The sequence below is a fragment of the Urocitellus parryii genome, chromosome 11 (assembly GCF_045843805.1).
Source record: "Urocitellus parryii isolate mUroPar1 chromosome 11, mUroPar1.hap1, whole genome shotgun sequence".
Classification (NCBI taxonomy): Eukaryota; Metazoa; Chordata; class Mammalia; order Rodentia; family Sciuridae; genus Urocitellus; species Urocitellus parryii.
Genome location: NC_135541.1, coordinates 72,497,792 through 72,518,929, shown reverse-complemented (window position 1 = coordinate 72,518,929; position 21,138 = coordinate 72,497,792). Strand labels below are relative to the sequence as shown.

Genomic DNA, 21,138 nt, shown 5'->3' with positions numbered 1-21,138 from the left:
GAAAGGACTATGTTTTCTCGAATCATATAAATAAATAGTTTATGGCATTTTAAAATAAAAGACCCCCAAGCATTATTCTAAGAACTTACTTGTTAAGAACAATTAAAAATTAGGTTTTGGGGTAAAGGTGTAGATCAGTAATAGAGCATTTGCCTAGCATGTACAAGGCTCTGGGTTTGCTCCCCAACACAATACACACAAAGTATTAAAAAAAAAAAACTAGAGTGCTAAAAACCCACCTACAATGGAAGTTTTGACACTGTCTACACTGTTTTTCACCATCTGTTCTGGAGAATCACAAAATGATAGCTTCTGACCAGAAGACATCTCTTCTACTGATCCATTTTCTTTTGGTTTGCCCAGACATCCAGCAGAAATTGATAATTCCACACTTGAATTTGGAGATTGGATGGAAGGTCCTGCAATGCTGAGGCATGGAGAATCTTTCCCTGTCACTTTTTTCAAAGGTTTTGCTTTGGTTTGCCCATTTAAATTTCCAGTGAGTATCTTGGGTCTGGCGCCTGTGATTTGCCCTTCTTGATTTTTCACTCCTTTTCCATTTACTGAATTCCTATGTCCAGTTGCTGCTGCCGTTGCTATTGCTGACTTTTCCACAACTTTAGGTGGTAGGTTTTCCAGTTTTGCATTATCATTGTTTTCTATTTGGGGCTTTATTACAGTTTTGGACTTTCCAGAAATATTTTTCCCCCCAGTTTTCAATTCTTTTGTAATCTTAGATGATACTTTTGTACTATCCTTTTCCTTTACATCATTATGCTTCAAGGTTTTATTTATACTATTTCTATTAGTATTTGATGAATGTCCAGATGCTCCTAATCCATCAGATTTCATCTTTTGATTAGCAGAGAGAGAACTCCAACACTTGTTATTTTCCCTCCAAGATTTGTTTTTTATAATACTAGAATCAGAAACTTGTCTCCTTTGCTACAAAAAAGAAGAAAAAATACTTTGTAATTTGACTGAAGTATTTGACATATAATACTCTGTTTCAGTAAGCTAGTTTTTCAGAAAAAACAAACAACAAAGTTTATGTTATGATTTAAAGTCATTTGAAACTTGGATTGAGTCTTTGATCATTTTGATCAAAACTTTTTTATCTCTGACCATATTATCTTTAATCAAACCTGAAACACAGCATTAAAGGTTTACATATTTATAAAAGCCATACTATATTTAATTTTTTTAGGTCTGGTAGAGATTAATACCTAAAGGTTCAGCATGCCTTAAGTAAATATTAATATTCAACATTTTTTTAGGAATTCCTGGTTCCACACAAAACCTTTTTCCTACATCATTTCAATTAATATTTACAATAATCCTATGAAATAGCTCCTGTAGATATTTTCAGTTTTTAGACAAGAAATAGAGGATGAAAGCAAGTATGTGACTTACCGAAGGTAATAAGCTTGTAAGGGACAGAATTAGGACTTGAGCTCATGACTTACTGCTTCAAGGTGGTAATCATCCAAATCGTATAATTTGAGAGACAATGTAAAGATTTTCACCCAAACCTCTCTCTTCAACCCTATCCCAAATGCCAGAAATTTTATCATTAAAGATTTAATTCTCTATAGTAAGAATAGTTTACTTCTTGGAGTCTTAATTTAAAACAAACAAACAAAAAACTCCTAGGAAATACAACATATTACATTGGAAAACCTTGGTTTTTTTAAAGAACAAGAGGGTAGTACAGTAAAGCTACCTGGAGAAAGCGTAGGAAAAGGGATATGAAAAAGGAAAAAGGAGGAAAATAGAAAGATAATGAAGACAAACACAACCACTTTATCATTTTTAAAACCTAACCTTAGGAAGGAAGAGAACAACAAAAATTTTAAAGTTGGTAAAAATTTTAGAATAAAAATATAAGATTATATTGTCGTTTTTTTGGGTAAATTGTAAATGTTCATTTTTTTCCCTTTGTAAAGCTATATGAGACTGTGGAGGCAAAGCTTGTATTGTCTTCATTTCTGGTATTAAAACCCTTGACACCATGCCCATAATATACTGGGGACTCAAGAAAATGCTGTTGTTAAAACTACACATATATTGATTATAATTCAATAATATAATTATTTCTAAATCCGAAAAGCTTCTATATTACATTTAAAATTGTCCAAGATAAAATGACACACACACACATATATAAATATATATATGCATGTATATAGACAATAAAAATATATAAATAACTTAGCTAAATTTGGTAAAAAGTGAGGTATGGTGATAAAGGAATCATGAGACTTACATTGGCTTTGCCTCCAATGGATCTGAGATATTTAAGAAGTTATTAGCAACGCTGGGCCTTAGATTTTACATGTCTATAGAGTAGAGAATAATCTTCCTCAGATCAGTGTTCAAGGAGTCTAATATTTATAAAGTTCAGATAGGCTTTTTCCTCAGTTTTTGCTTTTTTGATCAAATCTTAACCCAACAAATAACATTCCTCTATTTTTAATCCTAAAATTAGGTCAAGTTCTGCTTTTAGACCTTTTCTCTCCCTTCAAACCGACTATACTTAATTTGCTCTGTCCTTAAATCTTTGCACTTTGAAGTAGTATGTATTATATGGGGTAAATATACTCCTTTAGAAACTTAACATAGTATGATATGATGAAGATTCAATGTAAATGAATTTCTAGGCAATCTCTTACTTATATTTGCCAAGTTGAAATGTTTCTTCTGAACACATGACCAATTGGGAATGATCACCATATTCTATTGACTAAATAAATAAATAAATAAAAGATAACCCTCTAATGTATTCTTATTTCTTATTTTTTTGGTTAATTCTTACTATAGAAAATTTTAAACATAATTAAAAGAAGACAGAACTGCCATGTACTTAATATCCAGCTTTAACAATTACCAATACATGTCCAATTGTTTCATATATATTATCCCCATTTTATTTTGAAGCAACTACTAGAAATGAGATGTTTTATTTTTAAGAATTTTAGTACTAGCACTCTTTTAAACATTTCTCCCAGTCTTACCTGATTAACTTTTTCCCACCTTCTATTTTTTTTTTTTTTTTTTGGTATTGGACATTGAACCCAGGGGTGCTTTACCACAAAGCCACATTCTAGCCCTTTTCATTTTTTATTTTGAGACAGCGGCTAAGTTTCTTAGGGCCTCACTAAATTGCTGAGGCTGGCTCAACTTGTGATCCTCCTGCCTCAGTCTCCCTAGTTGCTGGGATTACAGGTGTGTGTCATTGCACCCAGCCTTTTCTCTACCTTCTAAATGTTTTATCTTTATTTGAAAAACATGTGTATTCATTTCACATTTACTAAGTACTTACTACATACCAGACAACTGCCTCAAAATTATTTTTACTAATTTTCACAATAATCCTGCTGGTTTTATTATTCCATCTAACAGATAAGCAAATGTGAAGATAATAATGTGAAGTCAAGATGTGAACTATTCTAATTTTATATGTAGCACTCATTTCAGTATACCACTGCTTTTCTGAGGGAAACTTATTACTCTATTTCCTTCCCATTGTTGTTAACAGAAAATAACTCTTAGACAACCTTAAGGTCAGGAAGATGAGGAAGAATGATGAAAATCTGTTCTATTTTACTGTAGGGCAGAGGAGGAGGAAAAGCCTGCTCTATAATAGGGGGAAAGAAGGCAGGTAGTCTACTTCCTGGAGGCCTTAAAACAAACAAGCAACAACAACAACAAAACTACAAGAATAACTGGGAATTTAAGTACATTAAAAAAAATCCTAAGGTAACATCTCCTAGAATAACTATGTTATGGGAAATTATATAATATGCTTTAAAGTGACTCAGGGGAAGCCTAGTGGTGTCCTATAGTTTAACAAGTAGAAATTTAGTTGAAACAAAATTCAAGTTTCTTTTACTGTAGTGTTTCTCACCACTTTTAAGGTATAATTTTTATCTACAGTCTCTAAGAGGAGCTACAGTGTATACTGATTCTTAAACTTAGTGCAAACTACATGTTCTTAGGTGGAACATATGATGGAGCTACTATATTGTGAAACATACTCTAGAGAATAGTCCTAGTAAGTTTACTGAACAAAGCTCCAATATCCCAGTTTCTTATCTAAGATATTTGTTTAGATATTGATCCTGCCTTAAGCCATGAGAGCTTAGTTTGGCTTGGGCTGCAGTGTTTTCTATAAGGAAGAAAACAGGATTCCCTATGCTACTCTGCAAGGGCACTATATTCTTTGCATTCCAAACTGGAACTCTCAATGTATATTTTCATCTTATCATTGTAATGCACACAGAGGCTAGTATAATTCTGCACTTAAAAAAAATCTTTTTAGTTACAATTGGACAGAATGCCTTTATTTTATTTATTTATTTATTTTTATGTGGTGCTGAGGATTGAACCCAGCGCCTTGCATGTGCTAGACAAGCGCTGTTCCGCTGAGTCACAATCCCAGTCCCTGTACTTTTAAATATATTATTGATTACATAAGCAGCTATAAATTATCTTGAAACCCTAACCAGTATTAACATATTTTGTGGGAATAAAAATATAATTTCAGTTATAATAAATACATCAAGTAACTTTTGTGTGTATATGGTAAAAAACATATAACACAAAATTTCCATCTTAACATTTTTAAGCATCCAGTACAGTTACATTAATTATACGAACTTTGTTACACAACATATCTCTAGAACTTTCTTGTATTACAAAACTGAAAATCTATACCCACTAAACAACTCCCCTTTTCTATAACCCACTCTACTCTCTGTCTTTGGGAATCACCATTCTACTGTTTCTGAGAATTTGATTACACTGAGTACCTTACATAAGCACACTAAGTAATTTCTAAAGTAGAACACAACTGTGCTCTTGGTACCAATTGCTTTTTTCACATAAAAAATGTGAATTAAAATAGAGAAAACTGGAACAAGCAAGACCTTCTTTAATAAAAAAATAGGTTAATTAGAAAAAGTCATTGAGTTAGATCTAGAATTCTGAAAAACTCCTAATCTATTGGAATAGCTCCAATATATTACTTGCCAAAAAGGTTTTCAAGGAAATGAAAAAGGTGGCTACTTCTCATGCCAGCTGGACATCAAAAATTCACATCATTTAAAAATGTATTTAATGTACACTTGATTTTAAAAGACTCAAAATTATTTCTAATAGCTTTAATTAATGAGTAAAGAAATTTTTTAAAATTAGGCTAAAATACAAAATAATAAAATTTAAGGGGCTGGGACTGTAGCTCATTGGTAAAGTGCTTGCCTCACATTTGTGAGGCACTGGGTTGGATCCTCAGAACCACATAAAAATAAATAAAGATACTGTGTGTTGATCTACAACTAAATAAATATTTTTTAAAAAAATTTCAATAATTTTTTATATTTTGTCATTGAACCTATAAAATTCAGAAGTTTACCTGAGAGCTACTGAATATAGGCTTTTTGCCAAGTCTTCGATCATCACCTTTGTCAAATGCAGCTGTAGAAAAAAACAGCAATTTATTTTTTATAGAAAGTATTACTTTTACCAAAGAAGCACAAGAAAAATAGAATTCTAGCACAAAACATTATATTTTGATGGAAGTAACAACAACAAAAACCTGAAACCAATCTAGTGCACAAAAATAATTCTCTATTGTATTTTAGAATTTTTTAAAAAGGATGTCATTTTCAATCTTTCTCTAGTTCCTAAGATATTTGTTTTAAAAATTAATAAATAATAAGTGCAATCTCACAAGGAATGTTCACATATTTACAAAAACCCAGAAATTTTTCATGTTGAAAATTTTTAGATAACTGGTTTCATTTATTTTCCAAATTTCAAAAAATTATACATTATGACAAATATGATATTTTATAAATAATTAAACATAAAAAATATTTATCCTAAAAATATAAAAATACTCTGTTGAAATTAACTAAAAATATATCCTAGTTTTGCCTGCAAGTCATGAGGAAGGAGAAAACAGAACAAAAAAATAAGATTCTATTGAAAATAAAACAAGAAACAATTCTCAAACTCATATTATTTCTTTTAGAATTAAATAAATATTAATTTTATAAGTTAGGTTTATATGAGAAGTACTGGGGAATTCATGTTTATGCACTTAAGAATTTGAATGACATCAGGAAAATATATAGAAATAATAGTATGAGGTCTATCAACACAGTTCAGCTAATGTATTTCTTTCTTTTGAAGGTTATGGTGCTTTAAGACATATTTTGAATAAAAATATATAATTTCCAAAATTTTATTTTTATTAAAACAGCTAATAAAAATATATTAAATTATCTAACTATCATGCATCTTCCACAATCTCTATTTTACAGGATATGTGCTATAGGACAAAGCAAGATTCTAGAAGTGATATTGTAAAGACTGATTTACAGTAAGTAAATGACTCTGCACAACAATATATGGAAAAAAATTAATAGAAAATTTCTTCCAAAAGTCAGTAACTCAGCTAGAATACAAAAAATGTTATAACAAAGACAACCCCAAAATATTTTTTAATCTGTGTTTCCCAATGCAGTAATTGTGCATAAATCAGGATTCATTATTATTCATATTTAAGGTTTATAAATATTATTACTGCACTGATGGAATGTAATAGAATGGAGAGCTCTTTTTGATAATTATCTGTATTACCAATGATATTTTCTTTAGATTTGTGTATTTACATATATTTTTAATTAGTGCTTGAAAAATTAAAGAACATTGTTTGAAGTTCAACTTAACTATGAAATCCTCTAAAACAGAGAAAAACAAAGTTTGCTACTAACTAGAAAAGAGTTGAAGGACATTTACTCAAGGAATGCTAATCTTATTTTGTTTCTTCACATTGTATGGATATTATAGTAAAGATAAACTATCATCTAAAAATCAGCATAGAAATAGTCACTACAAAAAAATTCCAGTTTCTAAAGATCTCTTGATTTTTGCTATTTAAAAATGGAATTTCTTTGAAAAGTACTGTTTGAATAACATCTAGCTGCACTATCATGTTAGATTTACAACATAAGACAGCAGTTCACATTTTAACTGTATCACTAAAGGATTTATATACTCACACATTACCAAAAATATATTTCATCACATATAGCTTCCATCTTTTATAGGAAATAAATGTTTACTTCAGAAAACAGTCCCTTAGCTAAAACTGTTTTTAAAAGTATACTTGCAGAATATGCCAGGATTTTTTTCTAAGGCACTGGCTTTAACCCCAAAATAGCCATGAAGCCATTTTAGTTCCACACCCTCAAATTTTTGGTTTTTTGAAACAATCACACATTCCGAGAAATGCACATCTTTTGTTTAATGCTTATGTTTCAAATGGTACCTATTAAGTATCAGAGACCACTGTGTGGTTCCTGAGGGACACTCTGCAATAGCACACATCACATCACCGAACAAATCAATTGTGAAAAAACCCCATGCAATCTAGGCAAAACCACAAAAAAGGGTGTCTTCTGAAAAAGATGGAAAATCTTTATGGTAAAATATATTTTCAAAGGGAGAAAGTATGTTTTGTAATCTGTTCTATATGGATTATATTCTTTTATACTTCTAACCTCTTCACAAGAATGCCTTTAAGCAAATTTGGCTGGAATACTGTTGCTAATATACAGTAGGATTAAAAATTTATAAGTATATATAAAGGAAATGAGTTTCAATTTCTAACAGCAGCAAAAACAAAACATGATTTATTAAAACTGCCTAACATACTATCACTAGTTTTGGTTAGCACAGTATTATTGAACAGAAGCATACAAATGTTAACCTTTCTACTTATCAGAATGTTCACCTTCAAAATATCTGCTGTCACAAAGATCATAAAATGAGAGTAAAAAAATTTCAAGGCTAACATACCTGCTTGGATTTTCTGTTGATCATCTGTGCTCATCAGCTTCCAGCTTTCTGTGTGACGAACAGCATAGAAAGACTGAACCAGGAAGATCCACAGCTTATCACGCAGAGCCTGGATCTTGCACGTAAAACCCTGTGTTCAAGCAACAAATCAGCAGCTGGTGAGAGCCACATTGTCATAGCAACCAGTCATTATTCCTTTCCGAATCTACTTACTCCTAAGCTAGATCAATGATGTCATCACTTAGATTTTTAAGATCATAGGGTACATATTATTTATGAAGGCCTTACTCATTAACAGAATTTTAAGTGAACGTGAAGCTAAATCTTACCCTTTCAACCAAACATTATTTTAAAACACCAATGTCCATTATGAATATATTCCACAGCCTTTTAAAATCAACTATGACATTACAAGGTCAAATACTCTATGCAATAATAAATATGATGAAATTTTCATCATTCTTATAGAATATATATGCCAATAATTTACAACTAGCTTACTAATTACCACTGATTAACTGCATTTAAAATAATATTTAAATTTTGCCTTTTCCTGGTCAATCTAATTTTATGACTTTTTAAGAGAAAAAGGAATTAAAAATATATATCAACAAAAGGCAATAATTCTACAACATATGTTTTATATCGAAAAATTTAATATAATGACCAGAAGATATATTGGTGATATTTGACACAATGTAACTCTAAGTACCAACAACTAGGTTTAGAATAAATGAGCCAAAATGCCAAATTTTAGGGGCTGGAGTTGTGGCTCAGTGGTAGAACACTTGCCTAGCATGTGTGAGGCCCTGCGTTCAATCCTCAGCACCACATAAAGATAAATAAATAAAATAAAGGTATTGTATCCATCTCAACTACAAAAAATATTTTTAAGAATGCCAAACTCTAAACTTTCATAAAAAGTCCATTTGAATATAAATGGAATTTAAAAACTTTTATATTATGAAAAATTCCAAACATATACAAAAGTAGAGACCATAATCAACCCCCAGATGTCTATTAACTAGCTTCAATGGCCCATGCAACATTTAAAATGTAAATGCAATTTAAAATCTTAAAATACTTCAAATATTACATCATTTTAATGAATGTTATTACATTCAGTACCATTTCCTTTGTATTTTCAGAGTTTAGTAATGTGTCCACAGCCATAAGAAGAGAGCAACTATTTTCAGTGGTAATATTTTCTTCAATTGCTTTTAAAATTTTGTCCAACAGATCAGCTGTGCTGCTCATTGCTTGTGACTACAAAACACAGAATTGATATTTAATAGAAATCATGTAAAATGTGTAAGAAATGTGAAAGTCTGTCATAACAGCAAAACAATCATAATTACTAGCTATATGAAATCTATCAGAAATCATATGTTCTTTCTTTCCCTTTCTTTTGTTACAATGTAAACACACACACACACACACACACACACATCCCACATACATACACACAGTTTTAAAGAGACAACACAGCCACAATAGCAGAACCTAGAAATAAGCAATAGAAGTTCTCTATTCAATTACTAATTTTAGAGAAAGTAGGTCCCCAATAAGTTAGGGAATTTTTGCAAGGACCATAATTGTATTACAGACCAAAACAGTATCTTTACAACTTGGTTTAAAAAATGTGACTATGCTGATTGACGGTTACAGTTGGCCAGAGTTACAATGTGCTTTGCCAGGGCACTCAAACCTGTCCCTCCTGCCTTCTTTGTCTTGTAAGCCAAAAATCCTGTCCATCACTGCTCTAAATCTGATGCAAACATGCCATCTGCTGTGAAATTTATTTAAATCATACTAATTTAATCAAAGGCAACCTGCATATAAAAACTCTTACATAATTAAAATTACAACACAAAGATGGAACAAAACTGAATACAGAATACAATTGTAGACATAGTACCTGCAAGAGAAGAATGAAATTTTCACTCTGAATGATCTTGGAGAAGTTTTCTACAATAAATGCAATACACTCTTCTTGGAGCTGAGATGCCATAGTTAGTGCTGCTTCTGTCCATTTTACTCTGGGTAAACTGATGATTAGCCTGTCACTTTCCATCAGAAGAAAAGCAGCATTCTTATCATTCTTAGAATTTAAAAAATATTGCAAAAAAAAGTTAGGTGGTATTATTGCTCATAAAATAGCTTTCTAAGCAAATAAAATACTTTAGTTTTCTTGTGATGTTTCCTGCAAGAAACAAAATTACAGGTAGCTAGAAACTTTGTCATTAGTTTTACTTATAATATTCATTCATTCATTCAGAATTATCCAAAAGGGAAAACTTTGAATTGGGAAAAAAACCACCTTTATAAGGTAGCTGAAATAAACCTGAGAGCACAACTATAATATAACTACAAAGAAAAAATCCACTTCCTTAAGATTATCACCACCAAATTAATCATTCATAATTCCTATATATATCATTCATAACTTCAGGGACTGACATGTCCTGAATTTTTTTCTGACTATAAAATGTTTTTTAATTTAAATATTTTTTATAGTTGTAGACAGACAGCATGCCTTTACTTGTCTATTTTATGTGGCGCTAAGGATTAAAATGCTAGGCAAGCACTATGCCACTGAGCTACAGCCTCAGCCCAAACTCTTCTCTAATAGGTATGATTCTTCTTTTTATATTTTATTCATTTAATAATGATTCATTTTTGTGTCAGAGGAAAAAAATGTTCACAAATATTTATTTCTATGGAAAATGAAATTACAACTCATAAATACTATTGCTCTCTAAGGAAAAGGAAAAAACAACAAATTATTGTTTTTGTTTTTGGTAGTGGGTGCTTAACCACTGAGCCAGATTACAGGTGTTCACCACTGTGTCTGGCAAATTATAGTATCTTAATCATGGTTGATGCTTAGTAAATAATTATTGAATAAATAGACATCTGGTAGATTACAGTAGCTTCACACACACACACAGAGTAACAAATTCTTTGCAGTTTCATTCACTGGGAGGTAGGATCTATTTCTTCATGTCTTGAATGTAGACTGGCCTTTTCACTTCCTTTAAGCAACAGTGGTGGTACTTAAGTTCCAGGGACTGACAGCTTCTATCTTTACCCTATTGGAATTCTGAGACCACTAGGCCATGAAGAAGCTTGGTAAGAAAGACCATGTGGAGTGAGAGGCCAAGCCTCCTGCTTAGACACTGGTTGAATGCAGTTACAGGGGGACTGGGGTTGTAACTCAGGGGACTGGGGTTGTAGCTCAGTGGTAGAGTGCTCACCTAGCATGTGTGAGGCACTGGGTTCAAATCTCAGCACCACACATAAAGAAAGAAAGAAAGAGGGGCTGGGGTTGTGGCTCAGTGGCAGAGCGCTTGCCTCTCAAATGTAAGGTACTGGGTTCAATCCTCAGCACCACATAAAAATGAGTAAACAAAATGAAGATAGAAAGATCCATTGACAACTAAAACAAATTTAAAAATTTTGAAAAATAGGGGCTGGGGTTATAGCTCAGTGGTAGACCGCTTTCCTAGCATGCATAAGGCACTGGGTTCGATCCCCAACACCACATACAAACAAACAAATAAAATAAAGGTAAAAATAAATAAATAAATAAAAATTGAAAAATAAAGAGTGAGCTCAGGCAAGGTCAGAAGAAGAATAAGTCAACCCACTGACTAGTGAGAAATAATAAATTGTAGTTTTAAGCTTTTTAGTTGTGGAGTGGGTTTGTTGCACAGAAATAGGCAGCTAATACACCTGGAAATAAGAAAATGAAATCTTAACATGAACTATATGATAGAGCTCTGCACACCCTCTGTATTGTTTAGATCTCAAAAGCTAAATCTATACCCTAAACCTATACCAGATGCATGCTAAGAACCTGTCTCTTCTTTAAAGAACTTAATTCATCTGTAATTATTCAAAGATGAGCATAAATGCTATATTAATGTCTGTCTCATTCACTATGCTGATGTTCAATGTGTATGAGACTATGTCTGCTTTTGCTCACTACTATATCCTCAGGGCCTAATGCAAAATTGGGTCATAAGAGACATTCAAATATTCATTGATCTCTTAACATCATCAGATAACCGAGAAATATCTGTAAGTGAATTTCTAAGATAATTTATATTTAATTCTTGGATTTAAAACTCTAAAAAGTTTACCCATTTTTCAAGAATTCATTAAAATGCATTATATATACTTCCATGGCTTTATCAAAGTAAAAAAAATCCTATTTTGCTATAATTCAAGCTTTTTTTTTTTTTTTTTAAGTACCATTATCTTTCCTCCTCTGGTGACTTCCGGAGTTACTGTGCAGTTAAGAAGAGTTTTAGGCAATAAGCATAATTTGCTCTGTTGTAGGCACTCCTCTGGTAGTGGAACCAAATTTTGGGTATGCAAATAAGTTTGGCAGGTATCTACAAAATGCTTACTGTATACATATTGTTATGTGCTCTGACAGTAATACATTTTAAAAGTACAGTATGTTTTATAATTTAGCTTGGACTCTATTAGAAAACTAAAATATGGACACAGTTATATACATAGATAATATATGATCTTTTTCTATACTGATCTGAGTATGTGATGAACATTAAATGTAAGAGTACCCTGAGGTTCAAAGAAGAAAAAAGTAATCCTTCTAAACCAAATATAAAATTTTAGTTCAATAGTTAACAATCATATGGTTCAATATTTGAAAATGTATAAAGATCATTACTAGGAAAAGTCTTCTGCTCCTTCCTACCCCCAAACCACTCATTTCCAAACCAATATAATTTTTTCTTTATCTTTCCAAGTGGTTTTATGCATATATAATGTGTATAATTTTCTCATTATTTTATTCAAGTGGAGGTATTATTGTGTAATCTGTAATGTTGCCTTTTACATTTAGTATACATCTTTAATTTTTCTTATTGATGTATACAGCCCTTTATGGTTTTAATAACTATGTAATAACCTATAATATAAAGATATCATAAGTAATTTAACTAGTCATCTACTTTTAGACATTACATTATTTACTATGCCTTTCTAAATTTGTAATTTAAAAAAACATATTTGGGGCTGGGACTGTAGCTCAGTGGCAGAATACTTGCCTAGTGTGCTTGAGGCACTGGGTTCAATCCTTACATTACATTACATTATTTTACTATGCATTATTTACTATGCTTTTACTATGTTATTATGTTATAATGAACTACCTTGTATGTGACATTATTTTATATCTCTAGGCTATATTTCTAGAAGTAGAATAGCTGTGTCAATACTACTAATCTTAGCCTGGATTCCACCTAAAAACTGAGACTTCGAAACAGGCTTGTATATAGATAGCTTGTTTGGGGAAGTGATTGATCTCAAGGGGGATATGATGCACTGGGAGAGAGAAAAGGATGAACAGAAAGCCAATCCAAGGTTGCATTTTCTAGTTCCTTGCTACTCAAAATGTGTTTCCCCAGTATCAGCATAACCAGAGCTTGTTAGAAAAGTAGAGTCTCTGGTTCCTCCCTTGATTTACTGAATTAAAATCTACATTAAATGAAATTCCTCAGTGTTTTGTGTGTACATTAAAGTTTGAAAGGCATCGATAGAGCATTCAACATTGTAGGTGCCTGGGGCTCAATCTTGTTAAGCTCCATGGAGGATGTATTTTGAATTAACCACTCAAGAGACAGAAAAGGGAAACATTTAACCACTGGCTCCCATCTCCAGTGATCAAGGCTTGCCACCGGGGTGTCAACTTTTTTTGTTGCCAGGATCAAACAGGTTCAGAATTGCTGAACTGGGGATATAATTCATCCATAGATTATGTACCTAGTATGCAGCAAGTCCTGGGTTCAATCCCCACGTCTCCAAAACATAAAATAAATTATTTAATTGCTCAAGTGCAGGTATCCCATGTGGAGAAGTGAAGAGTCCAGAAAGAAAGAAAAATGTATGTGAGGGATTACACCTTGTGCAGCTAGATGTTGCAGCAGTGTCTAGAATGTAAACATTGGGTCAAGAGAATATGTAGGACAGCAGGGGTATCCAAAACACTGCCAATATACACTTAACACTATATTTTGAATACACCTAACACTATATTGAATAAACATTATGTGTACTGTCTTACAAATTGTAGCATCTTCCCTAGCAACCTATTTAGCAGTTCATGATCAGCATGAGAAAACAGAAGAAAGAAAGAAGAGGCAGGGAGAAAAAGAGATAGAAAATACCAGTATATCCTACATAACAAGCCTAAGAGTTCTTTTGTAAAACTGTGTTTCAGTTCTACTTGTGAGTTACAATGGAAATATGAGTTACAATGGATAAAAAACTTCATAGTTTGGATGATTCAAAAAAGAGTCACAGTCAAAGGCTAGGGCTGTAGCTCTGTGGTAGAGCGCTTGCTTGCCTAGCATGTGTGAGGCACGGGGTTGCATCCTCAGCATCACATATAAATAAATAAAAATAAAGGTCCATCAACAACTAAAAAAAAATTTAAAAAGGTCACAGTCAAAAAAGTTTGAAAAATACAGTGAAAGATATGTTAATTTATATCTATCATGAATAAATTAGAAATATTCTCTATATCCTTACTGACACAGTACAAATTTCCCTGTTTTTATTATTCTGAAAGGTACAAAAATGACTTGATGCTGAATAGATAGTTTTAATGTCTACTTCTCTTTAAAAAATGAAGTTTAAAATCTGATGTTCAAATTAAGAGATGTTTGTATTTCCTTTCTGCCTATATTCTATAAATGAATTTTGTATGTAATTGAAATTAGACTGTTTTACATGTAAGTTATTTTATGTAGGCCCCATGGTAATCATACATAAAATATATACATAAATTACACAAAAGAAAGAAAGAAAGAAATCAAAGCATAAAATATCAAAAATTTGAAGGAAGATAGCAAGAGAAGAAAAGTGGAACAAAACAAATATAATACAATGGGGAAAACAATTAACAAAATGGTGATAGTATATCTTTTCCTTAAGATAATAATTTAAAATGTAATTGCAAATGGATTAAACTCCCCAATCAAGCTAAATGGAAAAAAAAAAGCCACATCTATGGGATGGGATTGTAGCTCAGTGGCAGAGCACTTGCCTAGCACATGTGAGGCACTGGGTTCAATTCTCAGCATCACATAAAAATAAACTAATAAAATAAAGGTATATTGTGTTCATCTACAACTAAAAAAACTTTTGAAAAGAAGCCACATCTATATTCTGTGTGCAAGAGACTCCCTTAAAATTTACGGACATGAATACCCTGAAAGTAAAGGGATAGAAAAAGATATTTTATAGCAATGATAGCAAAGAGAGGAAAAGTGGAGCTATAATTTTATCAGGCAGAAAAGACTGTAAGTCAAAAATAGCACAGGAGAAATAGAAAGACAATATAGAATGAGAAAAAGGGTCTATCAGGAAGATATTATATATAATATCCTGAATCAAAACACATAAGCAAAATTAGTAGATCTGAAGACAGAGCTAGCAACACAGACAAAATGAGACTTCAATATTTTGTATTCAACAGTAAATAGAATTAGAAAATCAACAAAGAAATAGCAGATTTGAACAACATAGACAAATGAACCTAACACATATAGAATTTTCCAAATAAGAGCAGTAGAATACCCATTCTTTTCAAGCACATACAAAGCACTCTCAAAAATATGTCACCTGCTAGCTCTCCAAAAGAAGTCTTAACAAAGCTAAAACTATTGAAACCATACAGAGAGTCTTTTCTGAACATAATGTAATGAAAGCAGAAATTAAGAGCAGAAAAAAAGCTGGAAAATATACAAATATGTAGGAATCATACTAAACACTTTCAAATAACCAATGGGGTAAAGAAGCCAAGCTGGGTGCAGAGGCATGTGCCTATAATCCCAGTGAAGCCGGAGGCTGAGGAAATAGGATTGCAAGTTCAAAGCCAGCCTCAACAATTTAGCAAGAGGGCCTCAGCAATTTAATGAGATCCTGTCTCAAAATAAAAAATAAAAAGGGCCAGGATAAGCACCTCTGGTTTCAATCCTAGTATAAAAAGAAAAAGTAGTAGTAGTAAAGGGAAATATAAGCAGGAAATTTCTGTTGATAAATGCCTATATTACAAAAGAAGATGAATTTCAGATAAACAACTTTATACCTCAAGGAACTAATAAAAAGAAGAAATTAAGACCAAAGTTAGTAGGAGAAAGGAAATAAAGATTAGAGAGGAAACAAACAAAATTTTAAAAAATTAGGAAAAAATAAAAGTTGTTTTTTTGAAAAGATAAATTAACATACCTTTAGCTAGCCTAAGAAAATACAGAGAAGATGGAAATAAATATAATCAGAAGATCTGGGTGCAGTGGTGCATATCTGTAATCCCAGTGGCTTGGGAGCTGAGATAGGAGGATCCTGAGTTCAAAGCCAGCCTCAGCGCAAAAGCAAGGTGCTAAGCAACTCAGTGACACCCTGTCTCTAAATAAAATACAAAATAGGGCTGGGGATGTGGCTCAGTGGTTAAGTGCCCCTGAGTTTTCAATCTCCGGGATCCTTTCCACCCCAAAAAATCAGAAGGAGGGCTGGGGATATGGCTCAAGCGGTAGCGTGTTCGCCTGGCATGCGTGCGGCCCGGGTTCGACCCTCAGCACCACATACAAACAAAGATGTTGTGTCCACCGAAAACTAAAAAATGAATATTAAAATTCTCTCTCTCTCTCTCTCTCTCAAAAAAAAAAAAGCTTTAAAAAAATCAGAAGGACTGGGTGTAGCTCAGTTAATGCATTTGGTTAGCATATGTAGTGCTCCTAGTTCTAGGAAAAAAATCAGAAATGAAAGAGGTGCTGTTCTAACAGACACCAAATAAAAATGGATAATATAGAAAAGGGTAGATTCCCAGATACATACAACCTATTAAGGATGAACCACAAAGAAACAGAATCTGAACAGATTGATAATGAACAGATACTGAATTAGGAATAAAAAGTCTTCTGTCAGTCAATCAATAAAAGCAAACCCAGGAACTGGTAGCTTCATTATTGAATTATACTGAACATTTAAAAAATGCATAGCAATCCTTCTCAAATTCTTTAAAAATACTGAAGAGTAGGGAGTATTTCCAAACTCTTTTTACAAGGTCAGCATTACCTTGAAACTAAAGCCAGACAAGAATGCTATAAGAAAAGAAAATTACAGGCCAATAGCCCTCATGAAAGATGCAAAAACCCTCAAAAAATAAAAAAAACCTAGCAAACTAGTAATGCATTAAAAAAATCATTCAACAAGACTGAGTGGGATTTCTCTCTCAAATACAAGGATCATTTGACATATGCAAATCAACAAATATAATAAACATTAACAGAATAAAAGGTAAGAATCACACAATCATCTCAATAGCTGCAAGAGATTCCCTGACAAAATTCGACACCTTCAATGATACAATCTCTCAACAAACTAGGAATGAAGATGTATTCTCTCAACCTAATAAAGACTACATATCAGAAGCCCACAGCTAGCATCATACACAACCATGAAAAATGAAAAATTTTTCCTTTAAGATCAAGAACAAGGCAAGGATGCCTATTCTCTCCACTTTCATTCAACATAATTGTAGAAGTCCTAGTTACAGCAATTAAGTAAGAAAAAAGAAATAGACATCAAAATTTGAAAGGAATAAATATTCTCCTCTGTAATAACATGATCTTATATAAAGAAAATCCTGAAAACTGTTAAAAACTGTTAAAACTAATAAATGAACTCAGTAAAGTTGCAGAACATAAAATCAGACAAAATCAGTTGTATTTCAGCTAATAAAACTAGCAATAAATTGCCAACAAATTAGGAAAATAATTTCATTTATAATAGTACTTAAAAAATAAAATACTTAGGAGTAAATTTATTCAAGGAGGTGAAGATTTACATGCTCAAAGCTACAAACCATTGATACAAGAAATTAAAGACACAAACAAATCAAAAGATATTCAGTGTTCATGGACTGAAAAACTTAGTATTGTTAAAAATGCCCACACTATATTAAAAATCATCTACAGACTCAATGCAATCCCCATCAAAATTCAAAAGGCAGCTGGGCATGGTGCCACACCACTTGTAATTCCAGCAGCTCAGGAGGCAGAGATAGGAGGATCCCAAGTTCAAAGCCAAACTCAGCAAAAGTGAGGCACTAAGCAATTCAGTGAGACCCTGTCTCTAAATAAAATACAAAATAGGGCTGGGGATGTGGCTCAGTGGTCAAGTCCTCCTGAGTTCAATCCCTGGTACCAAAAAAAAAAAAAAATCCAAAAGGCAGTTTTATAAATAGAAAAAATATTGTCAAATTCACGTGTAACCACAATGGATACTGAATAGCCAAACTGATCTTAAAAAAAAAAAAAAAAAAAAAGCAGGAAGAACCACACTTTCTGATTTCAAAATATATTACAAAGCTATAACCATTAAAACAGTGTGGTACTTACATAAAGATACACATATACAAATGGTACAGTCCAGAAACATATCCACACACAGAGTCAATTAACTTTTGACAAGGTGTTTTCTCTCATGGTGACAAAAATAAATCTTTAAGAAGGAAAAGGTTCATTTTGTCCCATTGTTTCAAGGGTTAAAGGCTAAGTCTTTAAGAAGAAAAAGGTTTATTTTAATTTATTGTCTCAGTAGTTGCTTGGCCCTGCTTTGTTGTGGCCTGCAGTGCCACTGTACATCATGGCAGGAACATAAGATAAAGGAAGCCTATGGTAGATGAGATGCAACAGAAAAAAGAAAAAGAAACAGGAAAGCAGGGTCTCCATATCTCCTTTATGGGCACACTGCTGATGACTTAACTTTCTTCTACTGGGCCCTTCCTCCTAGATATTCCACCACATCCCAACAGTACCATGGGCTGGAAACCAAGCCTTCCATACAAGGGCTTTTGGGGGATGAACATTCGAGATCCAAACTATAGCACAAGGGTACCAAGAATAACCAGTAGGAAAAGGAAAGTCTCTTCAATAAATAGTGCTAGAAAACTGGATAAGCATAAACAAAAGAATGAAATTGGACCCTCATCTTGCACCAAACACAAAAATCAACTCAAAATGGATTAAAAACTTAAACCTATAACCTGAAGCTATAAAATTCCTAGAAGAAAACAAGGGGAAAGCCTCATGACTTTGCATGATTCCATGGATATGATACCAAAGGACAGTCAACAAAAGCAAAAACAGACATGAGAGAATATGGCAAACTTCTTATAGCAAAAGAAACAACTGACAAAGTACAAAGACAATCTATAGAATGTGGGAAAATATATAAACCATACATCTAATAAAGGGTTAATTCCAAAATATTTAAGGAACTTAACAGTAAAAACAAACAGAACACCTTATAACCCAATTAATTAACAAGTTGAAGGCTTGAATAGACATTTCTCAAAAGAAGATATACACATGACAACAGGCATATGGGAAGATACTCAATGTCACTAATCATCAGCAAAATGTGAATTAAAACTACAATGGGACATCACCACACACCTGTTAAGATAGTTATTAAATAAGAAAAAGAACTGGTGAGGATGTGGGAGATGCAAAACATGTAGCCATTATGAAAAACAGCATGGAGATTCTTCAAAAATCAAAAGTAGAACTATTATAGGATCCCATAATCCTGCTGTGTTATTTATTCATAAGAATTGAAATCAAGGGCTGGGGATGTGGCTCAAGCGGTAGCGCGCTCGCCTGGCATGCGTGCGGCCCGGGTTCGATTCTCAGCACCACATACCAACAAAGATGTTGTGTCCGCCAAGAACTAAAAAAAAATAAATAAATTAAAAAAAAAAAAAAAGAATTGAAATCAAGATCTTGAAAAAATACCTGCATTCCCATGTTCACTGCAGCGGTATTTACAATAACCAACATATGGAAGCAACCTAAATATCCAACAACAATAAAGAGATAAAGAAAATGTGGCATATACATCTGGTGTAATATTATTCAGTCTTAAAAAGAAGAAACCTGGGGCTGGGGATGTGGCTCAAGCAATGGTGCACTCGCCTGGCATGTGTGCGGCCCGGGTTCGATCCTCAGCACCACATACAAACAAAGAAGTTGTGTCCGCTGAAAACTAAAAAATTAAAAAAGCTCTCCCTCTCTCTTAAAAAAAAAAAAAAGAAGAAGAAGAAACCTGCAATATGCAACAACACGGACAAACTTTCAGGACATTATGCTGAGTGAAATATGTTAATCACAGAAAGACAAATACTGTTGATTCCATTTATAGAAGATATCTAATAGAGTCAAACTCATAGGATTAGTGAATACAATGGTGATTGCCAGAGGCTAGAAGGAAATGGGAGTTGCTATCAATGCGGCCACAAAGTTACAGTACTGTAAAGTGAGTAAGTTCTAGAGATCTGCTGTACAGCATTGTGTTTGTAGTTAACAACACTGTATTGAACACTTTAAAATTGATTAAAGGATGTAGGGGTATGGCCCAGTGGGAGAGTACATACTTAGCATGTGCAAGATCCTGGGTTCAATCCCCAGTGCCAAGGGGAAAAATATGTTAAGAGGGTAGACCTCATGTTAAGTATTCTTTCCAAAATAAAATAAACAAGGTTCAGGACAAATGGTAAGCAAATAAATATAAAATAATATTAATGAAGTAGAAGACACAGCTATAATTTGTATGTAAGATAAACAAATTATTTTCTTCAGATAAAAGTCATATTAATAAACATTGGTCATAAGCAATGCTTTGGAACATATGCAAATACACAAAAAAGAAATATCTGAAAATTCAATTCATTTTTAGTTGATATTGAATGCATAAAAATATAACAATTTGGAATTCTTATTTTAAAAATAAAATTATAAATATGATACATACACATTAGAAGATTTTCCAAAAGGCCAAGTTGGGGTTGAGGTTTAAAAAAAAGAAAAAGGGGCTGGGGATGTGGCCCAAGCGGTAACGCGCTCTCCTAGCATGCCTGTGGCCCGGGTTCGATCCTCAGCACCACATACAAACAAAGATGTTGTGTCCACTGATAACTAAAAAATAAATATTAAAAAATTCTCTCTCTCTCTCTCTCTCTCTCCCCCTCTCTCTTTAAAAAAAAAAAGAAAAAAGAAAAAGAAGACAAGGAGACTGCCTATTCTTTGTTTCCATTTTTCTGGATAATATTTCAAATTTCTATTTTATATCAATAAAGCTAAATATATTTCATTTCTATAACAAAATATAATTAATAAATTAAATTTCTAAAAATTTGTCCAATCCACAAAAACAAGACAAAATTTTGTAATAATC

The 21,138-nt window shown here is 32.6% G+C and overlaps 1 protein-coding gene across 1 annotated transcript in view; it reads right to left on the bottom strand.

Moving 5' to 3' along the window:
• Positions 1-21,138, bottom strand: part of Btbd8 (BTB domain containing 8) — a 77,940-nt gene that overhangs the window by 6,783 nt on the left and 50,019 nt on the right. The window contains exons 10-14 of the mRNA XM_026403107.2: positions 9,785-9,967; positions 8,995-9,132; positions 7,867-7,996; positions 5,414-5,475; positions 240-945 (exon numbers count right to left, since the gene is read on the bottom strand). Coding sequence (XP_026258892.2) covers positions 240-945; positions 5,414-5,475; positions 7,867-7,996; positions 8,995-9,132; positions 9,785-9,967 — 1,219 coding nt within the window. The remainder of the gene's footprint in view (positions 1-239; positions 946-5,413; positions 5,476-7,866; positions 7,997-8,994; positions 9,133-9,784; positions 9,968-21,138) is intronic.